The sequence below is a fragment of the Trematomus bernacchii genome, unplaced genomic scaffold (assembly GCF_902827165.1).
Source record: "Trematomus bernacchii unplaced genomic scaffold, fTreBer1.1, whole genome shotgun sequence".
Classification (NCBI taxonomy): Eukaryota; Metazoa; Chordata; class Actinopteri; order Perciformes; family Nototheniidae; genus Trematomus; species Trematomus bernacchii.
In genome coordinates this window covers 1,307,501-1,330,748 of record NW_022987797.1, presented here as the reverse complement: position 1 = coordinate 1,330,748, position 23,248 = coordinate 1,307,501, and the positions used below count along the sequence as shown (strand labels likewise).

The following is a 23,248-nucleotide window of genomic DNA, read 5'->3' as shown; positions in this document are numbered from 1 at the left end:
AAAAAAAAACAGTGGGAGGGGTCCAATGGGGGGATCGTCGTCCTTAAGAGGTTAAGAGATGAGCTGCCAACACTTTTTGTAAAAGAGTAATTAAAACCCTATAGGAAGCTGTGATGTAGGCTCATTTTTTCTTAAAACATATTCAAGTATCAAGCATAATTTACCTACATTTGATTGATTTTGCTGTTGCTATATGCCTATAACTTCACTTATGAGGCAATATACCTCACCTATAGTGAGGTATATTGCCTCATAAGGGCCCAGCCCTTCGTATGTTTTCAGTATGTGGCCCTCAGTGAAAAAGGTTGGAACACCCCTGTTCTACACAATATGCCAAGTATGTCAGGGTGAATTTGGAGGAAATCTGACTAGTGTATGGATTTGAATATTTACATCAGATATGCAAAAAATGGTCAGTGCTGACGTGTACATTTGAATGTGTTAATAACTATTTAAATCATATTTTGTAGCTTATAGAATAGACTTGAAATGTGTGTACATGTAATAAAGTGTTTTCAGCATTTTAAAAGAAACATGAGAACATGGACTGGAACTAGAGGATATTAATGGGATCTTGGAGCTTAATATGTGCTAGAAATCTTTATTGGTAGTATATAACATATAGTTTTGTTATCTAGAAATATTTGTATTCCTCATTTTAAATCCTGTAAAACAAGTCTGCACAGAGTCAACAGTCTTGTTGCTGTCACTGCTGTGACCATCAGCACATTCTGTGGTATCATGATGCCATCTAGTGGAAATATTGTTACATTTTCTTAGACAAATATCTGCATACATACAGTATGTGGGACATGCATCTCACTCCAACATTAATTGATATGTCTCTCTAAGAAATAATATATCCAAGTTATATAAATGCGATGAAAACAAGCAATGGGGTCCTCTGCATGGCCATAACGTTTGGGTTAGGGTTATTTGAATAGAGTTTTTCTATATGTGTATTTTCTGAGCTCTGGCTGATTCTTAAGTGTTAAACTCTTTAGAAATAACAGTTGCAAAGCACAGTTAATTGAGATAGTACTAAAACCAAATGGACTTTGCAAAAAAAGCACAAGAATGATGAATTGACCACTTTCAGCATAAGGCTGCAACATAACAACATGTCCAACTCCAGGCAGTCTTATGTGTCTTTGACTGAGGAGAGGCTTCCATCCAGTCATTGCGCCATAATGCTCAGATTGGAGGGTTGCAGTGATGGTAGTTGTCGCGGCTTCCTTTCTTTAGTCATTATATACCAAAAACAGGTTCTTACGGCTGCAGTTCTGAGAGTTTCTCCCATCCCAGGTCCTGGATCGTTTGCAGGGCCACATCAAGCTCTCCTGAGTTGTGCGGGCCAACCAGCTTTAGGGTTAGGGTCAGTCCTGGTGCTTTCCAAACTTCTTCCACTTAAGACGTCATGGGGATATGTGTTCTAGGAAACAATCAATGCAGCTGATTATTTATATAATTCTTTGTTGTTAAAGTCTTCCAGTGGTGGACCTTTTTTAGACGGGGTTGTCATGTATGGGTTAGGTTTTTCAATCACTTCCAATCAAATACATTTATTTATTATTGAAATAAATACATTTCAAGTCTCATATAGCAAAGGGTCTGAATACTTATTACTGATATTGATAACTCAGGTTTTATTAGGTAATTTGAAATAAATCTTATTTGTCCTACTTAGTGATTATGGAGTGTTGAGCAAAGATTGATGGGGATGGGGAAAATATATTTTAAACTATTTTAGCAAAAGGCTTCAACATTAGCATTTCAGATCATCTTGACTTTGGAAAAGGAAACAAACATTCTGAACATTATGAGAAACTCCTACAAAATATTATTTTTTTAAATTGATGTTACAATTTAAGTATTTGTTCTTGCTATCCAGTTACAAGGTCTTTTTTTTGTTCATTTAACTGTGAGACAATTATCTTACTCCCTAAATTAAAGGAGCTAACTACCACATTGTCACAAAGCAGAACAAAGAGCTGTGTTTTATTTTGAGAAGCTTTCACAGGGCAGAGATGATTAAATAATTGGGCCCTTGAAGTTAAACCCCAAGGCCCCGCGGGTGGGGGCAAAACGCAACATCTTGCAAGAAACAGCGTCTGAGGGCTTCTTAACATTTAATAAACTATGAATGTGTCATACTCACTTAACGGGAAGAGACTCAGCTTTCAGACAATATTAACCATGTTTAGCTAAACGAAACAAAAGGGTAGATATCGATTAGCAAGCTGAGATTCCACAGATTCCAGACATATAAGTATCATCACTGAGCGACCAGAACTCGCGACATGGGAAACAAAACCAGACATCACACCACGTAGCATTACGGAGCAAACACGGAAGATATGTCTTACCTTTTGCTGTTTCTGATCAAAAGTTGTGTTCAATGGCATTACAACGATAAAAACGCTGCTGAAGGTTAATCCATAGGTTAATCCAATGTGTCTGTGTCACTTTGAAATGATTACTGATAATCCATCTTCATATTTATGTCAAAAACGGAGATTTCATATGACAGCGGTTTTGGGCATTCTGGCTACGCATCACTCATGCACCCAAATGACCCCAGAAGTGTTTTTTTTTTTCTAAATCTCTCTAAAAAGGTCAAATGTCACTTGTTTTGCATCAATCTTGATACAGGGTACTTATTATATGTTGTACTTTGGATTCCTAAAGCTTTTAGTCTACTATCCCATCATTCAAGCGTGGTTTCCCCTACAGTATATGTAATGTTTTTTCTTTGGACGGACACTATAATTTACATTTTTTTACTATGTTCAATCTTAATTTACTTTAAAATAAAAAAATTCTATATTGATTCTGACTTTTCTACATCCAACTCATCATTGTCAACTTCTTTGACTCAAGTTTACTTATCAATACTAAACCAAAATGTAATTATACCTCCTTTGAAAGCCTTGTTTTTAGTCTTACGCATCCGTCCTGGAAAACTTTGCAGCCAATCTTATTTGTTACAGTGTACCGTGTCTTATTATAGACACATGCATTTCCAAACATTTGGTCTACCTATGCTGTAAAATGTATTATCTCTTCGATTTGCACATGGCATCTATTGCACGTCTGTCCGTCCTGGGAGAGGGGTCCCTCCTCTGTTGCTCTCCCTGAGGTTTCTCCCATGTTCCCCTTTAAACTGTGGGTTTTCTCTGGAAGTTTTTCCTTGTATGATGTGAGGGTCTAAGGACAGAGGGTGTCGTATTGTCATACTGATATTCTGTACAAACTGTGAAGTCCACTGAGACAAACGTAACATTTGTGATATTGGGCTATATAAATAAGCATTGATTGATTGATTGGAGAAAAAAGATAATTAATTTACCCCTTTTAGAAGTGAAGATATAGTCAATTGTTCTGGGAATGTCATTTTCGAGCCTCAGGCCTGAAAAACAGGCTCGGGGCTCAACTGGTACAGCTGTTTTGTAGCAGGTTAAGGCTGCGTGATGAAAAGTAATAATTTCACACTACGCAAAATCCCATTATCTCTCTGTCAGTCAGATAAAGTGCAGATGTTAGGGGCGTACAGTAAACACAAACTCTGCATGCTTCTTCTTTTCAGAGGAAACAAAAGATATTGGAAGCACTGAGGTGTACTTGACTCTCTTTATTGTCTGATCATCACATGGTCAAACCAACAAATGTGTACAATCAATATAGCCAAAGCCACTGTGTTGAACTGGTACATGTTATACAGAAAGGACCCAAATCATTTGGACAAGTAGGTAGTTCGTAGGGCTCATCATTTATGTTTTTTTAACAAAGCAAATATATATTTATTTGTACTTGTTGTGGCTGCATGTTTACCAGGGGGATTGTCTTGCAAAATGAAACATTAGGATTCAATGGAGGTAAGCAAAATGTAAACCAAACAGCAAAAAAAGAAATATATATATGTACCAAATCGATAACAGATATTTATGTTTTATCAGGTAAACAAAAACAATTTATAAACTGAATTATATATTCAGTTTATAAATTGTTTTTGTTTACCTGATAAAACATAAATATCTGTTATCGATTTGGTATAATATATTTTGAATTGTTACTTGTAAAAAATCATGTAAAACATGCCTTAATGTTATGATGCCATGCCACACACGTATAGTTACATTTCAAAATTGAACAATTGTAAATTGCTCAATACAATTCACAAATTTACTATAAAGAACGTTTTTTCTGTCATTTTAAAACCCCAAGTCTGCCTCAAATGTTTCAGGTTTAGATTAGACTAGATATACTTTTATGATCACAATTTGGCAATTAAAAAAAGTATATATAATGAAGACAATGTCATTATTATGGCCCCGTGTAAAAATAAAACAATTGTTTTCGATGTAAACACTATACGCATTCAAATACTGATGATCTTTGGAGTTATTGTAACTACTCTGACAAATGTGATATACAAAATACTATTTTCTGTTGAATAAAAATGTTGAATGCCCACAGAGATGCACAAGAATACAATCATTTAAAGATGAACTCTTCTCAAGACTCATCTATATAGTTTTTACAAAACGATTCACGATCCAAGTCATAGCATGATAGTAGTTCTTCAAAGACACAAGTTGGAAATCACATTTTCCTTTATCATTGACAGGCATACACACAGATTTCTTACATTTAGTAACATGTGCATACAGTGGAATACAAATAATGCATAAAAGTAAAGGACAACATTTGTTTCTGGATAAAAAATGGTTTAAGACAATCAGATCATGTATCTCTAGCTGATGATCGACACAACATTGCAATTTAGGAGGTGTTTATTGGATATCCATGTTTAAGTGGAATTATTTTATAGCTCTTTCCCTGGACTTTTAGGAGCTAAAGAAGGCAAAGTAGGCGATAGTAATCCTTTGAAATTCTGTTAGGTTCAAGTCAAAAACTTTTTGAATTTAGAGACTGACAACATCAGTCCAGGTGTTTTAAAGTGGTATAAGAGAATAATCACATAATGGGGCATGCCCTGTAAGAGAATCTCATCTGTCCAAGGTATTACATTCTACTTTTATTATCCATACAAAAATGTTCTCAAGATTGAGCATGATGCTGTTGGTCACCGAAGGTACACTTGTTTCGCATGTGATTGAGTTTAATTGACTACATTGTCTTCAGAAACCCCTGAATAAAACGTAAACAGGGAAATAAAACAAAGAAATAAAAAAATGGCAGTGATTCAGGAATTATTGGTCCCAGAGTGGGTATGTGTGACATACTGCAAAACTGTCACTGATCACTCAGTTTGAGCCTCCTATTATTTACTGTAGCAAACCAATGGATATTATGGAGGCAAAGGTATTCAATTAAGTAGTTTAAAAACATGGGGATATCATTATTGGTAAATTAGACTTTCTGCAACAAAAGAGTACCCTGACAATTGACAACATTTGAAATGTTGGTCATGTCTTTCAAGTATTTGGTATTCAAGACTTTATCACTATTTTTATTTTTATTAAATTCAGTTTGCCAAATGGGTAGACTATAAGCAAAACCTAATGTCATGTTAAAGGTCCCATGTCATGCTTTTCTGGGTATTACCCGTCCCCTTGTGTGTTATGTAGCTTTTTCTGCATGTAAACGGTCTGCAGAGTCACAAACCCTCAAAGTACACCCTGTAGCGAGTAAAACTAACACAGAAAAGACCTGTTTATGCTGCCCCAGAACGCCTCGTTGGAGATTTCTCTTTTTCTTCCTGGGTACAGTGACGTATTTGGGTATAGTGACGTAACGTAACGTTACGTCTGCGGAGCCGTTACCGTCCTTTGTCCGCGGACTTCCTCACACACACACTAAATATTTTCTCAGCTGCAGCTCCGCCGATTTCTCAGCCTGAGACGGCGAGGCTGCGAGTATGTGTGTGAGCACACACACAAACTCCCAGCCAGGCTGCGGGTGTGTGTGTGTGCCCGGGCTGGTTTCGGGCTGGGTTTCGCTGTGTCTCGCTGTCTCGCAGACGGCCACTGGGCTCACAGGGAGGGGAGGGGGGGCAGGAGCTCCAACAAGCCGTTTGGGACAGAGAGTGAATACACATACTATACAGAGATGCTGTATGAGAAACCAATGTGATTTTGGAAAATTGCACAATATAAATCTATTCTAGTATACCTCAACAATGGAATTATGATCAGTAGAAATGGCCATGACATGGGACCTTTAAGCTTTGTTTTTGCATGTTTCCCTTTTTTTCAAATCCGCTTATCATCGTGAGCTCGGTTTTAAAGTTGCTTTTCTCCTAATAACGAGTTCTGACTAAACTAAGCCCCAGGTCTGTTCCATCTTAGGTACTGTGAATTAGTCAAAGTAATAGTTCTGGATAAAGATGGAATTCATGCCTCTGAAGACGGGAGAGAAGTTATAGATGAGCGCTCGCTCTTCCTCCACCAGACTGGGGAAATGGTGTTGGTTCTTCATGGCTGGAGGAGAGAAAGAGTCCAAGGAGTAAAAGAGAGAAAAACAACTTGGTTATAGAGTGCTTTTCCTTTTGTAGGTTTATTTATTCCTGGGTTTTATTTAGTCGCACTTCTATAATTCAACAAAATGGCACCAAAGAAATGGACAAACAAAAAACAGCCTTTACCTTCAGAGATAAAGAAGCTGGAGGTGTAGAAAGAGACTCTTATGGCAGTGGGGGAGTGAGTCATGCCCGGCTTATCCACCCACTCAAAGGGAGTTTTCTCTGGGTGCCACTGCACGGCATAGAATGGGTATCGGTGGGCTGAGGAAAAAAAGATACATTGTCAACAGACAAAAATTCCTCCCCTAACCCCCTTTATATATCACTGTCTTGCAAACTGCTTTAATGTAACTATTAATATACTTGTTTTATTATTTATTTAATGTATAAGTTAAATAATAATTTAAAATGGTAAAATTGTATTTTAAACAAATTACATGTATGGTCGAACAAAGTCAATAAATAAAAAGTGAAAAAGAAGAAAGATTCCAAAAAAACATTCTTATCAATCATTTTGGAAAACTTCCGACCATCATTATCCATATTTCATAATCTCCAATCCCATCGGAATCTGAATAATATGCTTCAATCTCATAATTATTAACATTAACAACACCGGTTCAGTCATGAAGGGTTTGCTATTTCTGCCACTTTGCATTGGCTTTTGGAAGGTATAGAGATAACATGAATGATACAGCAGTCAGGAGAAATGGTACCTTCCATGGTGGAGATGAATTCTTTCTTCCCATCGTTGTTAGTGGACAGCACCTTGTAGAACCTCTTCAGTTTGGCATTTCGGCTGTAGTTCTGTTGGTTCAAGGCAGGGATTGAATATCGACTTTACTTCACTTTAGGAAATACTTGTTAGGGCCTTTTGAAATCACTTGAAAGCTGATGATGCCTATCAGATTGTTGGTTTACAACGTTTTTTTAGAAGGTTACAAAACATTGACAAATGTAGCCCCCCTAATTCCAAAATCTGTTGACAATTCAACAAACACAGTGTATGAATCATGCTTATCTAGTCAAGTTAACGGACATATAGTGATTTCAGTTAAAGGGTGAGTTATAACCATAGACTGCATGTATGGTTATGACAAGTGTGAAACAAATTAATCTACGGCACCTAAATACAGCATGTAGTATTAACAGTTAATGCTAAGACTATTGATTATAAGCATGGTCGCATACAAACCATACATAGGTATGCCTGGATTTAAGGTAGGTTTTCCAGGTTGAGGAACCTCCTCCTTATACTATCCTTGAGTTTCCTAAATATGTAATTTGAAAATGTTTCTAGAAATATTTAGGAAGACGCAGCTTCCCCAATTTGAAAGCACTTACCCTACTGACATCCCTACCTTCAAGAATTACAAGATTACCACCAAATATAATAATAACCAAGCCAGCTGATGAGGAGAGAAGGGGAGCAGGAAATACCTGTAGAGACAGACTCCATTTGTGGAAGTTGCCAGTGATGTTTTCCACAGCCAGAGATTGCAGAAGATCTTTGGGAAAACTCCGGAACAGACGGCTGGATTGGGCTGCTAGAGGAGAAACATTTCACACAACACAAGATAGAGGAAGTTACATTTTAGTAAAGAAAACACTTAATGCAGCATCACCGCTGAAATTGTTATTTTACATAGGTAAGGGGAAGTTACTCAAACGTTACTTCTCCTTAAAAGTTATATGCATGGCATGTTATCTTCTATCTAATACAAAAAGCTTAGCAGATCCAACAAATACTATGTAATTGTGCATCTGAGGGCACTGTTTGGTCTCATTTGCATGGGAACCACCCATCCAACCGCATTGATCACCATAAGTGATATTGCTGTGGTTAAAATATGAATTACAGTTTGGAAAGCTGTCAGGATACCTGCCATGATGATAAACTGTGCTGCTGAGGCAGAAAGAAAGTCTGAAAGAATTGGAGGTGATGCTGTGAGAACGTTTTTGAACATTGTGGGAGTGTAGAGGAAGTGCAGTGGCTGTTGAGAGAGGCTTTCATACCCCCTCAGAGCCTTGAGTGAGAATATTAGTTACTATTAGAGATGAAGTGGGGAAATATTAAGCTTAATTATTTTCTTTTTCATACTTTCTATATTATTAGTTTCTGTTAGTTATAATAGCAGTTTGGAGAATGTTGTTTTATTATCAATCCAGTAGAAGGCGGTAATGCAAAGTCTGAATGCCAACTTCTAAAAGTCAACGAAGAAGAAGAAGAAAGTCAGGATACCAAAAGTTCAGTATACCTGTTCAAAGGAGGTCAGCTTCAACCATAAAAAATAAACTTACACTTATAAATCTACCAATGTTGAAAGAAAACTCTAGAATAGGTACCACCTGATGACATTGGTGACTTCAAATTGGCTCAACAAATTTGATACTGTAACCTGATATATGAATATACTGCAACCTTTATCGAGCATTTGCAATTTCTGTTTGGATGCCAAGTGCATTTTGTTATACTGATGCAGTGACAAAATCTAATCTAATCTAATCTAATCTAATGATCTACAAAGTTATAATGTACAAATGTCAAAGCTTTTTGTGTAACTAGCCTAATTGTAGGGAAATGAACTGAGTCCCCTGATTTGCATTATATAAATAACAACAGGATGTATTGGACACCATGACTGATAATGGTATGAATTACAGTTGAAAGAGAAGAAAAATAGTTAGAAGTTTTGCTGAAGGATTTTCTATAAAGATATTCCAATAAATGTCAAATAAAATATAATATGTGTAATGTTTTAATGCATAAAGATGACCTGATAACTCGCTGAGGGGAAATTATTTTCTTTATTCCATGTAATTTAACATCCCGTAATCTACAGGTCCAACAGGACCCGTAGAGCGACTTCACCAGTTCACAGTCTCCTTCCTTGTTTGCACATTGTTATACTGTTGCCTTCAGAATAATTGAAAATTATCTGAACTACATGTACCCTTCTAACGCTAAAATGTACAACATTAAACCTAATGGAGGTCAGCAGCGGGTTCACGTTAAATCTCAGATAAACCTCAGACTAAACCACAGGTGCAGTCTAAACCAGCTTCAGAGGACACAGCAATTAGTTAGTTATCATATTTCCTTTACCCAGAGAGCCGAGGACTAAACTGTTCCCAAACCTTAAATCACAGCTAATTATTTTTGTGTTGCCAAAAGAAGGTTTGTATCCAGGAGTGCACATAACAGGTACGCATGCGCGGCAAACATCTGAAATGTGTAACGTCACTTGTGTCACTACGCCACTTTGCGTATCTGATAGGTCATCAAAACAAAACACATATTTCGTCTACACGTGTTTCTTGTCAACACTCAGTGGAGTAAACTACTAGACATGTCCAAAAAAACAAAAGACATTAAGCAGCCACTTTGGCGTTTCGCTATCAGCAAAAAATCTTTGGACTTTCTTGGACTGATTGAACTGGATGCTGGCCGAGCCGCACAGGCCATAAACGACAAACCTGTGAAGCGTTACAGGAGGCAGAGGCTAGGGATGCTCCGATTGATCGGTCACCGATCGAGATCTGCCGATACTCACTCTCTACCGATCGATCGGTGCTCTCTAAACATGCCGATCGCGAGAGCCGATCGCATGACGTAAAATACATGACACTTTTCTCTGTGCGTGGCAAAACAAGCTCGCCAAAATGGCTTCACCGGTCTGGCATTATTTTAAGGTGTCTGAAAAAGACAGTAAAATAGCGGTATGCAACGTGTGTGTGAAGCAGAAATCCTGCAGCTGTGACGGACCGGTGAGCGGAGCGAAACACACAAGAGCATGGAGGGAGGTGGCAGAGACAGTGGTAGGTTTTCGCCTGTTTGGGGAGTTTATATCCAGTTTACTTCGGGCTTTTTTGCTTTGTATGTCGGGGGCGGGAGATTCATGTGATTGGTTGTTGGTCGCGTTGCTCGCGAGAAATCCCCAAGCTTCACACACGCCCACCGCCAAGCTTCAACGCACGCCGCTGTGTGGACGGGCCGTTAGACCTAACACACTTAGCTATTTTATCTACCTCTGGAACAAGCTAAACTAGTTATAAATATATTTATTCTTCACTGTTGGGTCACTCATTACTGGATCAGTGAGCTGCATGAGATACTGACGGGCTGTCAGGAGAGGGAGAGAGGGGGGGGAGAGAGAGAGAGGGAGAGAGGAAAAGAGAGCGCTTCCGCTCATTTCTCCCGTGTTATTATCCAAAGTGAATGTAAACTTGAATAATGTACATCATTTGAATGTAATAATTAAGTTGATTGTTTGTGGAAGCTCCAGTGAATGAGCCCCATTAACTGAGTTTTAAACATCACTTTAAATGGAAGATTTAAAGTGATGTTTAAATCTTCCATTTAGGCCCCGCCCACTCGATCGGTATCGGCCGATACTGATTCCGGCGATCGGCCCCAAAATTGGCGATCGGAGCATCCCTAGCAGAGGCTTAGATCACTGGACGACAGAGTTGGTCGCCGTGTGCACAGACAGGGTTAACGTCAGTATGTACAACAGAATTGTACCAAAACTCCGCCAACTGGCTGCGGAGGGAGACTCCCCTGTGCACATTCTGTGCACGCGCACACACTGGAGAACTGCGCCAAATCAGCTGATCGCAACGTTCACGTTCTGTGGTCAAGCTGCTGCAGTTTTATTTACAAAAAGGTGGAGCAAAACACACAGCTGCAAACTTACTCAGGGTGTTATGGAAGAGTTTGAAATCAGACAGATGTGGAAGAAGTACTCTGATCTTGAGTAGGAATACTCTGTTACAGTACAAGTCCTGCATTCAAAATGTGACTCAAGTAAAAGTAGAAAAGTATTATCATCAAAATATAAGTAGTCCTTGTGCAGATTGGTCCATTTCAGAATAATATATATGATATGTTTTATAATGATTGATCATGAAAGTGTTCTCAAAGCTGGTAAAGGTGCAGCTAGTTTGAATGACTTTGTATACTGCAGGGTAGCTTGTGAATTTACTCCAGGTGGAACTAAAGTCTGATTTAACACTTGATTATATTTCACATTATTAATCCAAATCTGTAAAGTGTTTTAAGGTATTAAATACATGTAGTGGAGTAAAAGTACACCATTTACCTCTGAACTGTAGTGGAGTAGAAGTACAAAGTAGCATAACATAGAAATACTCAAGTAAAGTACAAGTATCTCAAAATTGTACCTAAGTGTACTTAGTAACTTCCCACCTCTGAAATCAGATATGACTTCAAGTCATGTGATCATTTCTTAGTATTTGATCCTTCAACTTGGCCTCAGGAAATGCAAGGACTTCACAGTTTTGACAACAAGTTTTGGAGAAAGCAAATCGGAGGCTTAAAAAGAGACAGGGAGGTGCATCTGCAGCATCTTTATCATCGTAAATAGAGGACAGTGAAGGAGACACTGAGGAGGACAGTGAGGAAGACTGCACTTATTAACACCACGCTTCGTGTGGGGTGAGTACCAAACGCTGTCTCCTGGTACTCATCTGAGTAACTCACTAAGAAAGTTATGTGCACCCCTGTTTATAAGCACGCATTTGACAATTGTTATCATCTTTTGTTTACTCTGTTTACTTAAGTGGATTTTGCTTTCTGTGCCGCTACCTAATTGAACCTTTAGTTATTCAAAACACATGACTATGACACTTTTGTCGTAGTATTCCAGTTAATGTGATCCCTCTTTCATGTTGTCAAAAGAGAAGTTATTCTTAAAATCCCAGTATGTAACATCTTGTTGCATGAAATAATGCATTTAAAAATAATATTACAATATTGTGATGAACTGTTGTAAAGTCATGTGCTTTTTAAGCTTAAAGGTGGGGTAGGTAATTTTGGAGAAACCGGCTCGAGATCGCTAGAATTTGAAAATACACAGCCGGAAAAAATCTGCCACTTCCTTACAGAGCCCCTCCTCCAACACACACGAACGTGCACATGACCAATGAGGGCACGAGATAAGTTTGTGCACAGATGGAAGGCTGACAGGCAGGTAGGCCATCCAGTTATTTTAGCCGGGCTGATTGGTCGTACTTTTTACAGTACTACGGCTTCCACAGATGACATTTTTTTATGGATTTTTTGTCAAAGCACTTAAGATATTCATTGCTATCGGGATGCTAAGAGCATTCCATGGAATATAACAAAAAGTGTATCTCGAGCCGGTTTCTCAAACTTACCTACCCCACCTTTAAGATTGATAATAATACACACATTTCCATGTATAAGCTACACATGAACAATATGAAACAATACAGCAAGTGTCCTTGTGAATCCTGCTATCCACCAAAGCTTTTGATACATTTTACATTTATGCAAAACCCAGAACATGCTGGCTAGGCAAAATATTGTTCTCTGTTGGGTATAGAGGAATTTTACTGTGACTTTTCAGTGTTGCTGCAGATTACACAGTTATGATCACAGCAGAGTGACATTACTGTGCACATGGAAGCATATACAAATGACCGTATGCATATGATCTCTGTACCTACAGCCACAAATCCTCTTAATAAGGCATTGTCTGTTATTCAATGCATATGTAAAAACCTAAAAAATGAAAGTAATGGATGCTGAGACAACTCATCTGAGAAGAGAGACAAGAAAAGTTGCTGCAGAAGAAGAGTGAACAAAAAGAGCACAGACAGGCAGAACAAGTGAAAGGAGAGATTACCTGGTGTGAGAGTAAGAGGGAGAGCCACTGCCTTGGTATCAGTGATGGTCAGCAGGTTTTTATTGGCAGTGAGGACAGACAGCTGCTGGAAGCCCTGGCAGGTTCCCCAGATAGGGAAGTAGTCCCCAGCATCATTGGCCTGCAGAGGACAAGAGAGTGAGGAATGAGGAGCTATAATCAAAGTGTCTCAATCGCAAGTAATTCAGGTAAAAAATCAAGTGAAACTGGAAAAGTAACCAGTTCAACATGATTGAAAATAAAAATGTCACTTATAATTCAAGTGTCTAAATCTAATACATATAGCAAAATTCATACCGAAACAGTTTGAGCTAGACAAATATCGAAATGTTACAATGTCAAAAATATTTTACCTTTAGAGCCAAGTCGTAAAAGATCTTAGCTGCTCGACTGTACTGTGATGTCTGAATATCTACATCTCCTCCCGGAAGCAACAACCTGAGAAGACAATTTGTTGTTTAAAATTAGGGTCCAGGCTTGTAAATCTTGCACTAGGTTGATTTAAATGTCCACAGCTTTTACCTGTGTAGAAACATGACTTAATGTGAGTGTAACGTATAAGCTTGCTTTTAATATACAACTACAAGAGAATAAATAAGCAGGTCAAAGCCATAGACCATGAACAGAAAAATGTGTCTGTGTCCCTTTAAAAAAAGAAAAATGCAGATGGCATACACAGCTTTAGCTTGCAGTCTAGTGATTAGCTGCTTTTAACAAAAAAAGTGTTACCTTGTTTTAACACCAACTAACATTGCACATCTTATAAGCTAACAGTAGTCCAAGTAAGGGGCATACATATTCTGTCTGTATAAATATTTGGTGACCTGCTCAGCCTGTAGATCTTTTAGCTAAAATCTGAGGTTTGGAGCCTTTAACCACGTTAACAATCGACACGTGCTGTATTAGACCTTAATGCAAAATTAGTCTCCACAGAAACCAGCATAGCCCAGCATGGATGTCATGCTGGTGAAGCTGGTTATGCTGGTCTGACCAGCCAGACCAGCCTTGTTGGTCTAAGCTGGTTTTTTCAGCAGGGCAGAAAAGGTCAACATCTCTGCCATTGTCTTATTTCAACACCAACAATCATTTAATGTATAATAAGCTAAGAATAGTTTCAGTATTGGCCAGAACTGACTTGATCTGCTCAATTAGCCTGTTGATCTTTTAGCTAGCAAGCTATGCTATCACCAGTTGTTATTAGGCCTACAGCATCAAAAGCCAGTTAGTGTGTTAAATAGAGAGGTTATCAAATCAAATGAGAAAACAAGAGTTGATGTTAACTTACCCATTTATCGCGTTAAATATATGTGCATATTCTTCTTCTGTGCGATTGATTCTGGTGAACAGAAAAGGCAAAACAAGTTTTAGAATTGTTAAACCCAATCAAATACATTATTAACCACTCCACATTAAAACATCATTTTTTGTATGGCGACCACTGAAAAATGTACCTTTATTAATAATAATTTCAACATTATAGATCATGAATGTAGTATCAACATTAGAGGATATTTAGTACCATTGCCTTTTACTAGTCAAAGTATGACAGGGAAGAAGAGAGAAAAGATTGAGTGTTGTGAAAACATTTAGGTAATTTTGTCTCATATTTCAATCCAATTCGTAATTTCGTCTTAAATATTTAAATCCAATTTTTGTTATTAAAAAAAAGTAACCCACATTTTTAACTACTGGTATAATGAAGTTCTGCCCCCTTCTATAGGCTACGCCCCTTCAAAACTCTTCAGGCAGCATGACTGATAACTGCTGTGAGTCACATCACTGTCACAGTTTCGCACCAGATGCAAACAGGTATTAATGCTCATTTAGCAATTTTCCAGACTACCTTTTAAATGACGCCATACACATCTTACTCACAGCATTAATAGTCATAGTGTCTTGGTATTACACCAAAATCTTCACTGATAACCGCTGGCTTTCTTGGCAGAAAACAAAGCTGCTAGAGCGCCAAGAGTAAAATATAAAGTTAAATTGTGGGCTATCTGTGGGATGTTTAACCGTCAACATGTGGTTCTGATGAGATTGTACCATGGCCTTTTTGCTGTACACAGGGGACCAGTGAGGTAAGCAGTCACAAAAGCAAATATAGCCTAGCTTATGTTGATAGTTGTTTATATCTCTGCGAATGAATGAATGATTTCAGCATGAATGAAAGCATGACCCTATAGGCTACTGTACGTTACACACAGCCTAGATAGAAATTCAAGGAAATTATGCGGAAATACTATGCTTCCTGTGTTTTGGTGTGGACTGCGTTCATATCAGCGATGAACCGCCCCAGAGTTCACCAGCAAGCGGCCCGAGACCACCTCTTTTAGGCAGACCAGAGTCCGGTTGTTTAGTTCACTTAATAATAATAATAATAATTCCTTATATTTATTATAGCGCTTTTCCAGAGCTCAAAGCGCTTTACAGATACACATTACACACATATCAGACATGTAACGGTCATGTACTGTGGACAATACCCACAGGAGCAAATTCAGGTGAAGTGTCTTGCCCAAGGACACAACGGCTTTACAGACGCAGCGGCGGAGTCCGGTTGTTTAGTTCACTTCAGAGGTCTCAGGTGCCGTTTACACCAGGACAAAACGGCTTGTATCTGCATAGTTTCTCTGACGTATAGCCCTATTATTTACACGAGGCTGATAGAAACGGACCCCACAAACGATAACGGGTCCCAAGGTGGATAGATTTGCAAACGAAACTCTCTGGGGGGTCAAACGAGTCCGTGTAATCGCCTCTATACGAATATTTCCTGAAAAAATAACGATAGCCCCACCTCTCCTGCTCACTGCTGTAGCATGGCCAGTAGCTACTGCTACTGACCATGCTACAGATGTTAGTACAACATCTACAGCTCGACCATGCTACAGATGTTAGTGCAAAATCTACAGCTCCTCTACCACAACCATCAGCAACAAGTGGACATGGAGAATTACATGAACTACTGTTGCTAAATCCACCGCGGGGCATAAACAGAAGGGTAGCCATGGCAACATTGCTCCGGGCCATGCTCCGGGGTCTTCTTCGCTGCTTTTGGTGTATTTTGTGGCGGAAGTTACAGCGCCACTTACAGTCCCGGCATATGTACTACAGCGTGTCCAGTGCTTTCGAGCAGTCTCGTGTGGAAGTACAGCGCCACTTACAGTCCCGGCATATGTACTACAGCGTTTCCAGCGGTCTCGTTTGAACAGACACGTTAAATGAAACGAATGCATGTGAACGGAAGACTTTTTTGAAAGCGCATACTGTGCATAAACGCAAACGTTCCCGTGTGCATATGGCCTCAGACTGCGTTCACACCAAATCAAACGAACCGCACCAAGGGGTTAAACCATCCATTCAACCGTACTTAACAAGGCTGGTGTGAATGTGACCTTAATGTATAGCCTTTTCTCCTTATTCATTGAGGACTCACCTATTTGGCAATCTGAGCTTTCTATCCTAAATCGTTTTTTTGTTGTTTCTCAAAGCAAACGGCCCATTGAAGCAGACACAATGGGAAGATTAGGTGCTGGTTTACATCATAATGCAGTTGAATGAGTCAGTAAAAACCTTGAGGTTGCTTGTATTGCTAAACAGCGACAGGAAATGCAGGTGAATGCATGAAATGCGAGTAGACTGGCTGCAATTATGCGTCTACAAAACAAGAATGTTTGCTGGAGTATTAAATTGCGTTTGCTGCGGTAATCGCTGTCAATCCAAATGAACCAGGACTTAAATCTTAGGGATTACAACTTGTTTCACCTGAAGCAGGTCATGACATAATCATGTAACCTAGGTATCTGTGCAAATAATAAAAGGTAATAATAGGTCTGGTTTGTGTGTCAATACACAACTGCATAAATTAGCCGTGGGACTTCTTACAGGTTCCTTAACAAAACATATATAAGAGACTGTTTTACCTCACAGGTACAACCCTAGCCCCGGCTCCTTCCAGGAATTTGACATAGGAGGCAGCGATGTAAGAGAAGCCATGAGCATACTGGTCATCTGGAACATTTTCCTGAGCCAACACACCTTAGGATGACAGAACACACAAACTTATCACATGATTTTATGTAGATATAGAAAGGTTGACAATGCATAGCTGAGAAATCCTAACTACAAAGATTAAAAACAACAAAGAGCAGGAGAATATAAGTTAATGTTAATAAAAATAAAAATAACTGGTGCACTCTTGAAGATGAAATCATCTACAATTGTTGTTCATTTAAGTGAGATTTGCCAATCCTTGAGAGTTTCCTTTTGCTTTCCTGAATAAGATATCTAAACAAAACATTATTATTAACATGTAACACAAAACACTACAAACTTTACAAGCAAAATGTACTAAAGGCAGTTTGAAAATAATTCCCCATGTCCCCTTAATATGTCAAGAAATTGTATACAAATCACATCACACAATGTTTGACCCCAAAGTCCTCCTGTAATTTCAGCGTGGATTTTAACCTTGAAATGCAAAGCAGTAAAAAGGCAAAGAGAGCAGAGGAAGTGGAACAAGCTACATGTATTGCACTGATTGGAGACCACTGGACATTGGTTACAACCATCACTACCTCAAATATGTTTAAAGACAATAACAATGGCATTTGTAAAACATGAAAGTAAGACAATACCACTTTTTTTCTAACCCGCCTCGGCCGCCACTGCGTCAGGCCGTTGTGTCAGGCCGTTGTGTCCTGGGGCAAGACACGTCACCCTAATTTGCTGCTGTGGGTAGGCCTGTCACGATTATTAATTTTGTTGGACGATACATTTTCCCGGAAATTATTGCGATAAACGATAATATTGTCGGCACCGTTGTAAGACCATTTTAGACCACTGACATAATGATAATATATAATAATAATTCAAGTACATCCTCTCAAACAGAACTTTTTATTGAACATCCAACATTGCAAATGAAATGTGAAATAATATTCAAATATATAAATTATATATAATAAATAAAACAAATTAAATTATAAAAAATGTATTAAATCACACACAAACAAAACAATCAATTAAATAGACTCAGGATGGAAAACAGAGCTCTCTCTCTCTATCTATATATATATATATATATATATATATATATATATATATATATATCTATCTATCTATCTATCTATATCTATATCTATATCTATATCTATATCTATCTATCTATCTATCTATCTATCTATCTATCTATATATATATATATATATATATATATATATATATATATATATATATATAAATAAATAAATAAATAAATATGAGCACACATTGTCTCACAAGCAAAAAAACCCTCCTTAAAATAGCAGTCAAGTGTACAGTCCACTGTCCATACAAAGACCCAGATGCCTCAATAGGCCATATCCAAAACTGTATTTCAAAGATTTCGAGCAAGGAACACCAACATGTTTGCATTGTCAGGCAAATGCATCTTTGATTGTAAACTGGGAAGGTGGGGGTTCTCCATCTCCAGCTGCCGTGTTTGCTACCAGCTGGGAAAACGGAATGGGGTGGTTGTGTTTCAGATGCAGTTTAAGGTTGGTCGTATTGCTAGCTTTTGTTGCTACCTTTTTAAAACAAATGCGACACACCGCCCAGCTCATTCAAGTCCGTAGGTTCGCCTCGTTGATTTGGCAATCCAAAATATTCCCACACCGAGATGTGGAATTAGGTTTTGCAACCAATTCCATTTAACTTCAAATTCCCCTCGAGTAAGTCACACGTTGTCTCCTGCTTGTCTCTATATTATTAATGTGGCTGCTACACTGTTGCACGCGGAGTTTCCTGACTTGGCTGTGTGTGAGCCCCGCCCCTCACAGCGCGCCGGGCTAAAATTCTGGTCACATCCTTATGTAAACAAACACGCATGTAAACGGCAATTTATCGAGCTCAGAAAAGTTATCGAGTCCATTTTTATTTATCGTACGATAAGTCCATTTATTGATTATCGCGACAGGCCTAGCTGTGGGTATTGTCCACAGTAATAACTGTTCCATGTCTAATATGTGTGATATGTAATATAAAGCGCTTTGAGCACCTGGAAAGGAGCTCTAATAAAAATGTCATTAATTATTATTATTAACGTTAGAGCATGGAGACATGTCACAGTAGACTAGAGGCACAACATACAGATATGAACCTGAAAATGAGCATAATATGTCCTCTTTAAGCAGCATTCAACTTGAAACTGTTTAGCCGTTTTAATCTGCAGATTGTACCGACGCAAACGCTGCAACTCAAAATATCAAATTTCCCACTGAATCCCTGATTCAGCAGATCACCCAGGCATGACCCACAAAAGGTCAAAATAACGAGATAAGCAAGTCATAATAATTATATAGTAAGTCATAATTATGACTTAAAGGATATTATTTGTATTTTCTGTGGCACAAACAGGCTCCCATACAAAACAAACAGGCCACCTGAATGAGGTAACACCTAAACCCTGGGCATGACGAAGGCCTTGCCAGGTCTTTGTAATTCCTCCTTTAGACTCAAACAGAGACCATAAGTCATGGCGTCATGACTTGTCAGAGTGTTAACCACAATGAGAACAACAGGTTTGTTTTCAACAACATGGTGTCCTGTAATAGTTCTTTATATCTTATCAGTAAAGACACATTCCGCAGATTTTCTGTTAAACAAACAGCCTCTGCACAGATTTCATTACGCTGATATCAGTTTAGGTCAGGGGTGGGGAACCTCCGGCCTCCGGGCCGTATACGGACCGCGAAACCATTTGGGACGGCCCTCGAGGTAATTTATAAACACACGCAAAAAAGAAAAAAATTAAAGAAATCTAGACCGCAAAATAATTAAACAAGCGAGTGCCTGTTTTTCCTGGCCAAGGTCAGGGTCCTTGAACACAACACGAGCCTAACGTGTCATCACGTGGTATATGTCTCACAGGGGTGTATCTATATGATCATTATAGTTATAAAAAAAATAAGAGAATAAAGTAAACAGGTATAAAATACTATATGACAGTAAAAAAAAGTTGTTAAACAAGAATACAGTTTGAAAGGGAAGTGATTTGTAAAATATCCATGAAGAAAAATAAATCTGCTTACAGGTCTGTTTCATATGGGTGTTGAGAGATGTATCCATAGATCTCCTAATGTTGCTCTCAAAGTGCACCAGATTGATGCTTTTAACTTCAACATTTAAAAACAAATCTTCCCGGGGGAGCATGCCCCCCGGACCCCCCTAGAGGAGGTTAGGCCCCCCCCCCTCACTTAAATCATGTTCACATGGATAGGAAACTAAATACATTTGCACTCATCTTGTGTCCATATCTTTCTGTTTTGGTGGTCATGCCACAACCGTGCACGTGCATGCATGCGCGAGTCATGGTAAAATATCTGGATTAAGAGGTTGCTTTTTCTTTGCACAACATGAAAGAAAGGCGAAATGAATGGGCTGTGATTTTAGTATTTTTAAGCAGAGATCAATCATTTGTACGGCCCTCGGAGGATGTTGAAAAAATTGAAATGGCCCTTGAGAGGAAAAATGTTCCCCACCCCTGGTTTAGGTGATAAGTTACCTCTTTAGTTAAAAGTGTTGCAAATAAATCCATTACTGCTAAGTAACATATCATTTCTTACATATTATATACTTGTAGTGCCGAGAGAAGGGAGACGGAGGCGGTGTATCAGAGTTGCAAATCTCTCTTTATTGGAGAGCAGAAATCGACGTGCTGTCGGGTTGCAGGAAAGAGGAGAAGAGAAAGTGAAAGAGGAGGACACACAGTAGGTACCCCGGAGGTACCGTCAACATATGTGTCCGGGCGGAAACAATACCCCCAACCTGTAGTTCCATGATTGGATTATGTAACCCCAGTGTATGCATCAGTGATCACTACACAAGCCCCCCCAGAATTCAACCATGGACACAATCCTCGCGACGGGAGGAAGCACCACAGGGGCCGAGGAGGGCGGGCCGAGGAGGGCGGGCCGAGGAGGGCGGGCCGTCGGAACGGGCCGTCGGAAGGGGGCCGCAGGAGAGGGTAGGGGCCCCAACGAAGGCGAGGGCAACCCCACCGGAGGGCGGGCCGGAACGGGCCGTCGTCAGGGGGCCGCAGAAAGCAGGGTCGCTGTGTCGAGACCAGGGGACGGGCGTGAAAAACCCGGTGGTCCCCAGCCGGGAGGAGCGCTGCCCGGCCGCAGGCGAAGGCACAGCGGCGGCGGGCACGAAGTCCTCGGGAGGAAGGAGCCGCGGACAGGGGAGAGGCCAGACGGGGCGCCGTCGAGGCGAACCGTGAGCCGCGGTCAGAGGTGAGGCCAGGCAGGGTCCCGAAGCGCGCCACCCACAGGCCGATGAAGGCATGGGCGACGTCCGGAACCGCCGAGGCGAGGGAAGAGGCGAGACGGGGTCCAGAAGCGCGTCACCCACGGGCCGAAGCAGGCGCGTGTGACGTCCGAAACCGCCGTCGAGGTGGTGACAAAGCGAGAGGGTCCACACGAGGCCAACCAGACATGGCCGAACCTCCTCTCAGGCACCAGAAAAAAACTCAAAAAGGTCATCCTGTCCACGATCAAAAACAGGTGGGCGAAATCGTGAGAGGATCCACACGAGGCCGACCAGACGTGATCGAACCTCCTCTCCGGCACCACAAAAAACAAAACAAAAATAAAAAAAACAGTCGGATGTCAATAGCCGCTGGCAGCTGCTAGTCATCGTCAGCCGTTGCTAGTAGTCGTCGCTAGCTGTTGGTAGCAGCTAGCCGTTAGCTGTCGTGGCTAGCTGTCGTGGCTAGCTGTCGTTAGCAGTTGAGGCTAGCCGCTCTCGACGGCCGGTAGTCGCTGTCGTCGTCGTCGGCCCCGGAGCCTCTGCTAGGCGGCGTGCCCCCACCAGGGAAGGCGCTGCAGCGTGCAGTGGCAAGCACCTCAGGGGTAAATCGCCGGGCGGCCAGGAGGAACCGGCCAGCATCGTCGGCCAAAGCGCGGTGCTCAACACTAGCCGAGTGAGCTAGCGCAGCCCGGACACGCAGCCGCATGTCCCGAAGAACCAGCTCCACGAGGCAGAAGTCGGGTCCCTCCATACCTAGCAGGTCGCGCACTGTCCCCTCGTAGCAGGAAGGCTTGCTGCCCTCCAGCGCCGAGACGAAGCGGGAATGGGGAGCGACGTTCCCAGCCATTCCGTGGGGCGCACCGAGCCTCAGTCCGTGCGCACGAGGCAGCAACGGACGTCTCCAAGAATCTCCGGCATTCCGAGAAAAGCTGCGCTTTTTGCCGCGTTCGATTCAGCCTCGGATCCTTCGCTATTATCACGTCGGGGTCACCAATGTAGTGCCGAGAGAAGGGAGACGGAGGCGGTGTATCAGAGTTGCAAATCTCTCTTTATTGGAGAGCAGAAATCGACGTGCTGTCGGGTTGCAGGAAAGAGGAGAAGAGAAAGTGAAAGAGGAGGACACACAGTAGGTACCCCGGAGGTACCGTCAACATATGTGTCCGGGCGGAAACAATACCCCCAACCTGTAGTTCCATGATTGGATTATGTAACCCCAGTGTATGCATCAGTGATCACTACATACTTATCATTCAAGTTAGAGACGTAAAATAGTGCAAAAGACACATTGTTCAAATAAGAAAAAAGTACTTATAGTGGTGAAATGTACTTAAGTACATTTACTCAAGTACATTTCACCACTCCTGATACTAAGTAAAAAATGTGGGTACTTGTACTTTAGTGAATATTTTCATTTTATGTTACTTTTTACCTTTACGCCACAACATTTTGTAAGCAAATGTGGTGCTTTTTACTCCACTACATTATTCTACAAATGTTGTTATTTTGCTGATTTAGAGTTACCCAGCAATATATAAATTAATTCATGCTTATACGCTTGTACTTTTACACAACTACCATTTTGAATGCAGGATGTTTACCTTTAACTGAGTATTTTGACACTGTAGTATTGCTACTTTTACTTGAGTAAGCAATCTGGGTACTTTTTTCACCTCTGCTGATATAAAATAGAATAAGACAAAATGTATAAATAATTACTTCTAAGTATAATAAATACTGTATACTGAACACATATATACATATGAGGATATGGGGACAATAAACA

General features: G+C 40.1%; 1 protein-coding gene across 2 annotated transcripts in view; it reads right to left on the bottom strand.

Moving 5' to 3' along the window:
- Nucleotides 1–6,140: 6,140 nt before the first annotated feature.
- The window catches only part of zgc:171566, a 17,819-nt gene continuing 711 nt past the window's right edge, over nt 6,141–23,248 (bottom strand). Inside the window, exons 2-9 of one of the 2 annotated variants that reach the window (XM_034149924.1) lie at nt 17,100–17,214; nt 14,459–14,509; nt 13,527–13,611; nt 13,156–13,294; nt 7,925–8,031; nt 7,201–7,291; nt 6,608–6,745; nt 6,141–6,443 (exon numbers count right to left, since the gene is read on the bottom strand). In XM_034149924.1, coding sequence (XP_034005815.1) covers nt 6,322–6,443; nt 6,608–6,745; nt 7,201–7,291; nt 7,925–8,031; nt 13,156–13,294; nt 13,527–13,611; nt 14,459–14,509; nt 17,100–17,214 — 848 coding nt within the window. In that variant the 3' untranslated portion in view covers nt 6,141–6,321. The remainder of the gene's footprint in view (nt 6,444–6,607; nt 6,746–7,200; nt 7,292–7,924; nt 8,032–13,155; nt 13,295–13,526; nt 13,612–14,458; nt 14,510–17,099; nt 17,215–23,248) is intronic. The other variant, XM_034149925.1, reaches the window with a different exon arrangement.